A 12,140-nucleotide genomic window follows, 5' to 3' on the forward strand; every position below is an offset into this window, starting at 1 on the left:
GTCCTTAAAACGTCCTTGGGTACATCAGTGGGACCAACAAGAAACAAAAAAAACCTCCAGGAAACTATGACGCAACATCCAAAGAACATCCTAAAAATGTCCTTAAGGACATCCCTGGGGTTAACCAGGAACTAAACAAAACCCCCAGGGGACAGTGATGCAACATCCCAAAAACGTCTAGAAAATGTCATGTGAGCCATCCAAGAGACCAACTGAAAACCAAACAGAACATCTAGGGGACCATGACAAATTTCTTCCCGCTGACATGCCACAAACTAAAACCTCCTCAAGAACATCCCTCGGACCAACTGGGAACTACGTAGAACCTCTAGGGGATCATAACACAACCTCTAAGGCCACATTCCCTGTTTGTGGGGCAGTACATTTATTTTTTTATACTTGGCATTTGAGGACAAGGTCCATACCATTTAAATCTGTGTCACAAGTACTATTTTACTTAAACAGGAGCCTTTTTTGTGTTGAAGAATTCAGCTCCATTATCGCTCCCTGGCAGTGTAGCTGCAGGTACTTTTCTGGCCCTGTAGGACCGGTCTCTATGAACTCTTCTCTTTTTAAACACAGCCGCTGGTAAGTCTGTAAATACTGTATGTTTAGCTTTTGGCCCTAAAAGAATATATTCCACGCCACTTTCCCAGTATCCTGTCGTTATCACGGAAGTGGGGCAGTCGGCTACGGAAGCTCTATAACGGTGTAACAGTAAAAATTCACAAAGACTTAAATGTAACTTTTTTGTCTCATGTTAAGATCAACGTTAAAGTTCTTTTCTCTCTTACTGTCTTTATTCCTGTCGTTGTGTTCTCAGGTTCTCCAGCTAGGCTCGGACATCCTCCCCCAGTACAAGCAGGAGGCTCCCAAGACTCCGCCCCACATCATCCTTCACTACTGCACCTTCAAGACCACCTGGGACTGGGTGATCCTCATCCTCACCTTCTACACAGCCATCATGGTGCCATATAACGTGTCCTTTAAGACCAAACAGAACAACATTGTGTGGCTGGTGCTGGACAGTGTGGTGGATGTCATCTTCCTGGTGGACATTGTGCTCAACTTCCACACCACCTTCGTAGGGCCCGGTGGAGAGGTCATCTCCGACCCGAAGCTGATTAGGATGAACTACCTGAAGACCTGGTTTGTCATCGACCTGCTGTCCTGCCTCCCCTATGACATCATCAACGCATTTGAGAATGTCGATGAGGTATGTAAGGTGGTGGTGGCTGGGGAAAGTGGGGTGGGGGTTGGGGGGGCTGAGGAGATAATCTAAAGGTAGTTTGGTTTGCCGGTTCCACTCCCATTCATAATGAGGGCGATTGCATTATTGTGAAGGCATTGAAAAGTTCACTTCTATTGCTAGAAAAACTTATCTTCTAACAAAGAAAGATAGCTTACCTTTTTAACTTCCCTTTTTTCGAAATATTCTGATATTCTACGTGCTGGTGTAACTTTGCTTTAATATAGGCCTATTCACTCCGATCAGCTAACAGCTAAAAATAAAATGTAATGTTTTGATCACAGTGAAAAAAGTTCATGGCCAGTTAAGGTTTTACCATTTCACTGTAGCCTGGAATCACTCTTAATTAGGTCTTCTAAACAAAATAAGGTTTGTTGTATTTTTTTGACTAATTGCTGTCTGGAAAAATACAATGATGCAATGCTGACTTTAAATGTAGAAATTATTATAGCCAAGAAAAACTGCAGACACCCATGACCCTTTCAAAAACATTGGGATTGTAACTCAACAGTTGAAAACCACAGCTGCAGAGGTTGTTTTTTTTAGCTCTCCAGGAGAAGCAATGATCAATACTTCTTCAACACAATCATGTCTAATGTGATTTGCCAATCGATCGAGTTTACAATTAATAGGATTTTATACCGAAGAACAGGGATATTCAACTCTTATCCAACAAGGTCTTTTATATAAAATACACATGTGATATATCGATGGCTGTGGTGCCCAGGTTGTTAGAATAGAGCGCTGGTTCCCCGCTGTTTTTTAAACTGGTGTGAAGTAGTGAATTATGTCTTGCATTGGTGTCTGGTCAGGATCCTCTAGGTGACTGGTCTCCTGCTTTGTAGTTCAGGTTTGTGTGCCTCTCTGAGCTTTCTTCATGTGGTCAGTTTCTGAAGGCTCCTGCTGGGATGTGGCTGTGAAGTCCACTAGTTCACAGAGGGAGAGGGGCAGGAGCAGCCGTTACGGGCTGATAGGAAATCAATAGGATTCAAATGCACAACCACTTTTCAAAACTCACTGTGATGATTTGTCTCCTAGTCTAGCTGTGAGCCTCTGTAGGAAACAGGGTCATGTATTTTGCTGCACATTGACTTTAGTTTCTGCATGTGCTTTGATGCATGTGGAGCTTTTGTGAAGATTTCACAAAACACAGTAAATCAACATGCAGATCTATTTCATACAGAATTAAACTTGACATTCAAGGAGCCAGGACTGCTTACATACAACACAATGTCATGTTTCCACAAGTATGTTATCCTGTATGCTGCTGATTGGGATGGCTCCCTGAAGTCTTGGAGGGCAGGAAGATGCAGGCAGACCCCTGTAGTCTAGGCTGCTACCTAATGGCATTGAGCATAAAGTGCACTGAAACGCACGTTTCCTGTCTGCAGAGACCATGCCTGTGCTGGCTAATCCAGCATGACCTTTTAGCGTGCCACACATGTTACACTGAACCGGAACAATCTCCAGGGGAGCCTCTCCCTTAGCACGGTGGATGCACGGGTTAGCATTATTAGCATCTCCTCAAGCTAGCTCTGGGTGTCTTTGGATTGCATTAGCCTAACGCTTAGGCTATTTTCGGAGGTTTAGGTAAGCATTAGGCACATTTAGGGTTCAGGTAGAATATTATAATGCAGTCTGCTGTCTTGGAGTTAGGAACGAATGCATTTAAACCTCCTGAGGGATGTTACCTTGTTAACAGGGTACTCCATCCCTATCAGCTTATTGGCTTGGATAGTCAATGCCTGATTGACTAATTGATTAATGATGTACAGTAAAACCTTTCTTGACTTCTTTATTTATTTAGTTCAAAGCTTTGAATCTTAATTAAACCAAGGATATAGATCGGGGTGTCAATTTGCAATCAGTTTGAACAACCGAATGCTTTGTGCTGAAATAAGGCTTTAATTCAATCCAGACATTTAATTGATTATTATTTTTAGTCAAGTCTGAAGTTGCTCCTACCTAGGTCCATGGATACACCACAATTATCCCTCCACCCAACATATTCACCCTAGGGCCATGGATACACCACAATTATCCCTCCACCCAACATATCCTCCCTGGGTCCATGGGCATACCACAATTATCCCTCCACCCAACATATTCACCCTAGGTCCATGGATACACCACAATTATCCCTCCACCCAACATATCCTCCCTGGGTCCATGGGCATACCACAATTATCCCTCCACCCAACATATCCACCCTGGGTCCATGGATACACCACAATTATCCCTCCACCCAATATTTTTTTACCTGACTCCTAACACAAGGCAGATCTGTAATGAACAGGTGCTTAGCAGCAGTAAATATTCTCTGTGCTATCCTTTGATCTCAACCCACTATCAGTGCTATCTCACATAGATAGTTAAAAGACATTTACATATGAGCTGAGCTGGGGTCTCAACGGAGGCCTTTGATGCTGTGGGAGAAGAGGAGAGGAAGGGAGAGGACAGAGGAAGGGCCAAGGGGAGGCGAGGATTGAGACGGAACAGCATACAAAGTTTTTGCCTTTAATATACTGTTCATGTTACTGCAATCCTTCTTCTGATTAAAAACAGCATACTGAGATTTATTTTCGAAACAAGATCTCTGTATGTTTCTGTTTGTTGTTGCCTGGTGGACAACATTTGTGTAAATGTGTGCCTGTATTAAGTGGATACAGTCGAACAATACACACTTTTCAGACTACTAGACTTCCTTGTTTTAATGGAATCGGTTTTTATTTCCTTAGCCATTGCTTTCCTGTCCTCTTTGGAAAAGTTGTTTTAGCATTCAGGCACCTTGGACCTGTTGCTTGCAATAGAGCTCAATACAACATAAATGGTTAGATTTAGAGACCGCACAATGACTGAATAATATACAGAGGCTAAATTACATCTGCATTTGGTTGTATAAGGGATTTTAAGGCATTTGTGATATTGGCCATGCTATTTGAAAAGATGAAATGACAACAAACCTTATCCTATTTAGCTCCACTTAGCCTCATTCGCATGGCTTCACTGAGAAATGAGTCAGTGTTTTTGTACCCAGTGTCTACTTGTGTTGATTAACACGTACCATGCGGGTGACCTAAATAACCTTTTCCCAAACCCTGTGTCCCCTCCCTGCATCTCCTCCAGGGAATCAGCAGCCTGTTCAGCTCTCTGAAGGTGGTGCGCCTGCTGCGCCTTGGTCGGGTGGCTCGTAAGCTGGATCACTACCTGGAGTATGGAGCAGCGGTACTGGTCCTACTGGTTTGTGTGTTCGGCCTGGTAGCCCACTGGCTGGCTTGTATCTGGTACAGCATTGGAGACTACGAGGTCATTGATGAAGTCACCAACACCATCAAGACGGACAGCTGGCTCTACCAGTTGGCCATCACCATCGGCTCGCCTTACCGCTTCAATGCCAGTGGTTCTGGACAATGGGAAGGTGGTCCTGGGAAAGACTCTCTGTACATCACCTCTCTGTACTTCACAATGACCAGCCTGACCACCATTGGTTTTGGCAACATTGCCCCCACCACGGACGGAGAGAAGATCTTCTCTGTGGCCATGATGATGGTGGGATGTAAGTAACTGGCTTGGTTGTTTCGGTTTAATGTTGGTTGATTGTTATTGATTAGTTGGTTGTTGTTGATTGTTTTCTTGTTGGTTATTTGGTTGGATGGATAGGTGGTTGAACGTTTTTTGTTTGAAAGTTAGCTGTTGTTGGCTAGTTAGTTGTTGTTGGTTGTGGGTTGGTTGGTTTTGGTTGTTGTTGGTTAATTGGTGGTTGTTGCTTATTGGTTGCTTGTTTTCGGTTTGTGGTTGGTTAACTGGTTGGTTAATCTCTAGCAACTACACACTTGCTAATAACACAAGGTAATGGTGTCTTCCTGACCTCTCTCTTTTTCTGAGTCTCAGGGATACAACCTGGTCCAGAATAAGCAGCATATCCTAAAACATTTGTTGAAGTCCACACAATCTATAGGAAATTATTTGCCAGCTAATCAAATTGCTCAGGTCCTCAAAGATGTTTTAGACGAAACAAGGAAAACGTAAATGGTTTTAGTGTATACTTTTTAGGGGACCCTCCTGAAGGATTGCTAAACCCATTTCTGGCCCCAGAAAAAATAAGATGTAACTGAGACAACTTGGTTCAATTTGGGTCCTGAGGAAAAAAACACTTCTAAACCACTCATCAAGTACAAGAAAATGTAATAGGCATAAAACATGTGCACAATGTTATTTGATGAATAATTACATAACCATAGATGATTTAGAACTGGAAAAGTATACTCAGAAAGTCTGATTTTGATGTTCCCTTGCAGTGTGTTAAACCAAGTTAGACTAACGTAAAGTAATTGGGAAAATCTTATTTTATAAATAGACAGTTTTTTTACCCTTTCATCCCTGTTCCTGGAGAGGTACCCCCCCAGGTTCTTCTCTCCAACCCCATTTGCAGCTGACCTGATTCAGCAGATAATTATATAATTACATATCAACCTGATAATTATATGAATCAGGTGTGCTAGATTAGCATTGGAGAAAAAACCTACAGGACGATAGCTCCCCAGGAAAAGGGCTTAAGAGCGTGCTTTAGCCTGTAATTATGTGTCATCCTGTGAAATGGATGTTATGTTGCACAGCCAAGCCTAATATAAGCTAAACCCCTGTACTGATTTCATATCTTTTCGTTCAAAATCTCTGAAGAGCTTTTTCAAGCACTAGATGTGAAAAAGTTGATAACAGATCATGCAAATACCATGCCTGGCGGGGAAATATGTTCATAAAGTATTTCCTAAATCAAAGGTAATGCGCACATTGCTTAAAAATGTTACATTTCTTACATTACTCAGTAACCCGTAAAGTAATATTAGTGTAACTCGATTGTTTGCTTCCGTGTTACCTCCATCAGGTGCTGATATGGGAGAGAATCATGATGGAGGGTTTTGGACGACATGTTTGATTAATGAAATCCAATATGTCCCATCGTCTGTTAGAATAATCTGAGCAACAAAACGTAGGGCGAGGATAGACTTCTCACAGATAGAGAAAAATGCTGTGGAGAGAGCCTTGGCCCCGCTGCTGATGGTCAACAGATCTGATGGTATTTGGGGCTCCTCCATCCGCTGACTCTGCAAGGCCTCTGGAGGTTATGCTGTCCTCTGACAGTCAGGGGCTCACTCTCTGTTGATCTGATTGGGTAGACTGTCGGCGTGAGGCTGGCCAATAAACAACAGAGCCAAGAGGTCTGTTTTTCCCTCTGGGATGAGCCTGGGCATGGCTGATATCGTTGGCACGGTGTGCCAGTGTGCCACAGACACAGAGCAGACAAAACAGACATCACTGTGTGTTCTGTGTTTTGGCTGATGTCAGTGGAGTAGTGGAGCTGAACTGAGAGAAGAGTGGTTCAGCAATCCATCCAGAGGCTCTCGTTCAGTGAAGTGATCAAAGGTTTATTAGACCTTTTTCCATTACTCTGGATAAGGTCATTCTCCTCTTCTCATCCCTCCCACCTCTCTATCTGAAGTGTCAGAAATCACTTTTATTTTAATGATCCACTTAGGACTATTAGGAGCTGGTGGGTGGTACTCAATTCATTAGCATGTACAGTTCCCTCCACAAGTACCCTTGATAAAGATGAGCAAAAATGCTGTGTAAAAAGGCACATGTTATGAGCTACATAGAAATATTTCAACATCTGCAATGTATTTTATTTCAATAATAATTTAAGGGAATCAACAAAATTGACACATATATTTAAAAACAAACGAATTATTAACTTGGCGTGTTGCAGCTAAGCAACAATTTTTTGAGTACTGTTCATACAGAGATATTTTTGTCTCAACAAACCTTTCCTTTCATTTGCGCTTCTTTATATCCCAGCAAAAAAGTGAATACAGTTGCTTAAGACTGAGATTTACTTAGGAAAGGAAAATGTTAATCCATTTTAATTTAGTAAATAGTGTTTTATGAGAATCCCTGGGGGTGCCATTAATGTTGTCACATACCTTTTTGGGGTAAAATTATTTTACGTGGCAAAAATAATAATTTCTCTGAGCTATTGTTTAGCCTTAAAATAAATTATTATTATTTCCCTATTTTTTAAAGCAGATAATATGCCTCTACTATACTCTATAAACATGTACCCAGTTGCTTTTACACCGTCTTGAATAGAAGCCAGTGCAGTTGTAAATGCACACATGTTTTTGTCAGCTATATCACAATCAGTTACTTACCGGGGGAAGCTGTTTCAACCAATGGGGTGCCAGGACAGAGAAGAGCTTTTACTGTATTAATTGGGTGCTGACATCCCTGTAGTGGTAAACCTAACACATTCAAAATCTAGTTGTAACCATATTTTGAGGCTATACAGTGTTTGCATTTGGGTGGTTGGCGTAACATGGCCTTTTTGTGGTTCCTAGTGTTAAACACAAATCAATAACATTTTAATTTGTCCCAAAAAAAATTTGTATTGTTGAGAACATGCTGCTTTATGTGAACATACTGAACATTCACGCAATTGATCACTTACTTTTTCAAATAAATTCTACCAAACATGAAAAAACTCATGGTGTGACAAGCACGTTTCACAAAGTTTAAACTTGTATAAAACTAAGGAAAATAAATGCAATTCTCCTCAGTAAAGTACATTATGATAACATGTCTAATTGTGAGTCTGATATTAAGTCTAGGTATAGTATTTTGAGTCAGCTCTGATTAAAAAGATTTCTTACCAGAAATGGTGTGACACTATATTGTGATATTTAAATGGGCAGTTCATTTGTAGACCCTTGGGAAAGAGGGGTCCTTGTTCAACCAGGAAGTACTGAAAACACCTCAGTAGGACATGGAAGGCTTACAGTGTGGGTTGTCACTTGTCATTGTTTCAATAAATCAAATATTTTTGGCACTCCGACTTCAGTAACCTTTCCCAGTGTTTTTCTCAGTGATGCTTTTTACATAATTACTTTTTTACTTACTTTTTTGTCATAATTACTTTTAAATACATGTTACCATGTTGCATTTTGCTGCTAGGATGCTAGCACACAACCACTAGGCCCAATCTCGTGCTAAGTGCATGAAACCTCATATTGTGCGACAGGTTGGTATGATTCATTTGTCACACCACATGATATGAATGGTATTTTCCTACACGCAGAATAATTATTAATTTGAGCTAACAATTTATTGTTGTATTTAGAATAGGTTAGCTCAATGTATGTTTTGTCCTTTTTAACACTTTTTGTTTTGTTTATCATCACATGAAAACAAGTGAACTACTGTAGGCTAAAACCTAGTTTTATAGCCAGGCCTGCCTTGAACGCTTTGCTAATCTGAATTTTCTTCCTTTAGCTGACCTCTCACAGTCAAAGGAACCTATTATGTTACCTTAGCACCCATTGAAGAAGACTGTACCAACACAATTTTTCATACTTACTCATTACTAAACTAACTTTACTAATATGACTGATTTACTTAGGGGTTGTTATGAGTAATCAGTACTTAAAAGTAGTTAATATTCCACAGACTTCACTGTAAACAATTACTTATGAGACTATTCTTTATTTGTGTGTTCCTCACTAGAAATATGGTTCTTCACTAGTCCTGTGTCTGATAACCAAGTGCTCTACAATGTTTAGTTGCAAAATGTTTCACACCTTTGTGTGATTGCTCTTAAACCGTTTTTGTTAAATGTTAAATGAATATAATACACATTTTTGCATTGAAAAATGATAGTGTGGTGTGGTTCCTCCTATGATGTGGCACTATCATTTGGTGTGACATTCAGAATTGTGACCAAAGAAAGGCTTTGTTAGTGATAAATCATTAAAATCTCATTGGAACATATATAAAATAATATCAGAAAGAGACACAAGCATTATTTTTATTAATAACAGGGTTTGTCAGAATAAATCTAAAATATAATGTAAAATAAGTTTGAGAACAGATGTCTGACATTGCGAAATTATTAAGAAAAATAATACAAAATGTAATGAATTTTCACAAGGAAATGCTGGCTCTCAATATAGTAATGATGAAGAATTCTGAACTTCATTTTATATACAATAAGTTGTGACATGTGACACATTTAGATACTAATACAACAAATTGGTGACTAAATTCCGATTCCAATACAAAATCTTAAAGACCACATATATTTTTTGAAATCTAAGAGTCAGTATAACACAACTCAATAATTTGCATGCCTAATAAGTTACATTTCAACCACTAATATTTCAGGCTTAAATATCAAACACCATTTACAGACAAGATTATATTTGGGATTCGGATGGGCTGTGACATTTGGAGTTATGTATATTCTTCAAGAGCAAATTTCAGATTTCATTTTTGAAACCTCATACCCTGTTCTGGTGTTTCAAGTTTGCTTTGCAAGCTTTATCAGAAGGCTTGTGATATTGCATCACTGGGTTTGGAAAAACTCCATTCACGGACAATGAAAAACAATATTTGGACCGACTGGGCTGTCTGATTGCTTGATGCGAATTGCATAGTGTACAATGCTAATAAAAACAGAATGCAATGATGTGCAAATATTTTATCCCTATATTTAATTGAAAATAGTACAAATACAACATATCAGATGTTGAAACTGAGAAATGGTATTGTTTTTGGAAAAAGGTTTAAAAAAAGATGAGACAGGAGCATCTTTACCACTGTTTTGCATCACCTCTTCTTTTAACAATACTCTGTAAGCATTTGGGAACTGAGGAGACCAATTGCTGTAGTTTTGAAAGTGAAGTATTTCCCCATTCTTACCCGATATAGAATTTCAGCTGCTCAACAGTTCGGGGGCTCCTACAGTATGTCGTATTTTTCATTTCATGATGCGCCAAATGTTTTCAATGGCTGACAGTTCTGGACTGATCCTCTTTGGGATGCTCTTTTTATACCCAATCATATTACTGACCTGTTGCCAATCAACCAAATTAGTTGTAAGATATTCCAGGCAGGTTTTTATTTTAGCATTACACAACTTTTCAGGTCTTTTTTTGCCCAGTCCCTTTTTTGAAATGAGTTGCTTGCATCAAATTAAATTATATTTTTCAAGAAACAAAAACATTTTCAACATTTCATATGTTGTCTTTGTACTATTGTCTATTATAGTTTAAATGAATTGCACATCATTGCATTCTGTTTTTCTTTACATTTTCCACAGTGTCCCAACTTTTTTGGAAATGGTGTTGTAGATAAGGAGCCAGATAGCCGGCTGGAAGGATAAATCTGAAGCATCAGGTCATCATTTCCACTTCACATGGGAAAGGAAGCACAGTGATGTAGACTTTGCCCTTTACAAAAGTTTCAAAAATGTTAAGTTGGGTTAAGTTGAGTTATTGCACACACTTCTTGTCTTCTAGTTTGTATGAGAGATATCACTAATGAATAGTCCAAACTGTTTACATAATCAAATAACATACCACTCAGATACCCATACATAACCCAACAGGACATGCCACCAGGGTTTACTTTACAGCCCCTGCTTCTAAAACAAACTCACAGCAATGCAAAAAAGCCATGATCACATGGAGCTCCCTTCAATACCCACAGCAAAATGACCTTTAACAGACATCTCACTGCTCAACAAAGAATGAACACACACACACACACAATCTAACAAACACTATAGTACTAACACACAGCTTAACCGTTGCAATTTTATATTACGCAGAAGAATTGATAGCAGCAATGAAATACATGCATTTCTATAGTACAATTTCATACTTCTGGTATCTGTGTTCACATTTACCCAACGATTTGAATTGTACAGTATTTTAAACATTAGCAAAAGTTCCTTACACACACACACACACACACACACACAGACACAAACAGGGAGCAGGGATGCATTGTCAGCAGGGATTTCTTGAATCATTGGGTGTTAGTGACTCCCTCAGGCAGCTGCAAAGCTAACTGAGGTTGTCAGTTGAGTTAATGTGCCCTCACACATGTTGAACCATGTTTTACTAGTAAGAAGCAGAATGGCTTGTCGCAGGTAACTGTGAGGAAATCTTGAGCCACCACCTTCAGATCTCCCACATTCATTAGAAGTTGAAAAGTGATGACAAAGCACTGTAGATACAGTTGGAAATTATGAAAATGTGTCAAATATTTTTTTTATTGCCATTTTCTCTTGTTTGTAATACTGTTTCATCTGCTTATTCGTTAGAATCTGAATAAGAATATTAATAACTAAGAACTATTTTTAGCATTCATATTAAAATTATGTTATGTGTTTTCATATAAAAATGTATCTATAATCCCAAATTATAGCAACATCTCCAAACAGGATTGGGAGAGTCTCCCTGGAATCCGGTGCCAAGATATTCTGCTTTCTCCCACACTGCTCTTCATACCAGGAAGTAATGTGGCTCAACATGTGTAAGGGCTTACTCTCTCCTGACAACCTCCAATAGCTTAGCAGAGGCCTAGATTGAGATGAGGAAAACCCTACTGATGATTCCTCACCACTCTCCAGGCAATGCTGGCAAATTTGCACTGCTCAATGTGCTTCCCTGCCATTGACAGCTAGTGGCAGGGTCAAGGCCCAACTTACATTTCCAGTAGAGTCATTTAGCAGATGCTGTCCTGCGGAGTGACTTATTAGTGCCTTGTTCAAAGGAACACAGGCAAATTTTGTTTTCCTGGCCACGCCTCATACATGAAAGTGCATAGGCCCCATTTTACAGCCAAATCATGGTTGACCACAGAAATTCAAAAAGAAGCCAAAGAGGCAATCATGGGTTCAGAGGTTTTCATGTGATCCTCAAAGCAATTTATTGTCTGATCCATGCCACTTTTCTATGGCCATTTAGAGCCATATGTGAAAGAACATTTCTTAGTTATTGTACCTTTAAATCAAAGACATACATTAAAGGGAGAATACTGGGAAAGAGATGTG

The 12,140-nt window shown here is 39.5% G+C and overlaps 1 protein-coding gene across 2 annotated transcripts in view; it reads left to right on the forward strand.

Annotated features, from left to right (window-relative positions):
- Nucleotides 1–12,140, forward strand: part of kcnh5b (potassium voltage-gated channel, subfamily H (eag-related), member 5b) — a 55,279-nt gene that overhangs the window by 11,398 nt on the left and 31,741 nt on the right. For both annotated transcript variants that reach the window (XM_010878895.4, XM_020053862.3), the window contains exons 6-7: nucleotides 824–1,216; nucleotides 4,376–4,805. In XM_010878895.4, the coding sequence (XP_010877197.1) occupies nucleotides 824–1,216; nucleotides 4,376–4,805 (823 nt within the window). The remainder of the gene's footprint in view (nucleotides 1–823; nucleotides 1,217–4,375; nucleotides 4,806–12,140) is intronic.

Source organism: Esox lucius, chromosome 15, assembly GCF_011004845.1.
Source record: "Esox lucius isolate fEsoLuc1 chromosome 15, fEsoLuc1.pri, whole genome shotgun sequence".
Classification (NCBI taxonomy): domain Eukaryota; kingdom Metazoa; phylum Chordata; class Actinopteri; order Esociformes; family Esocidae; genus Esox; species Esox lucius.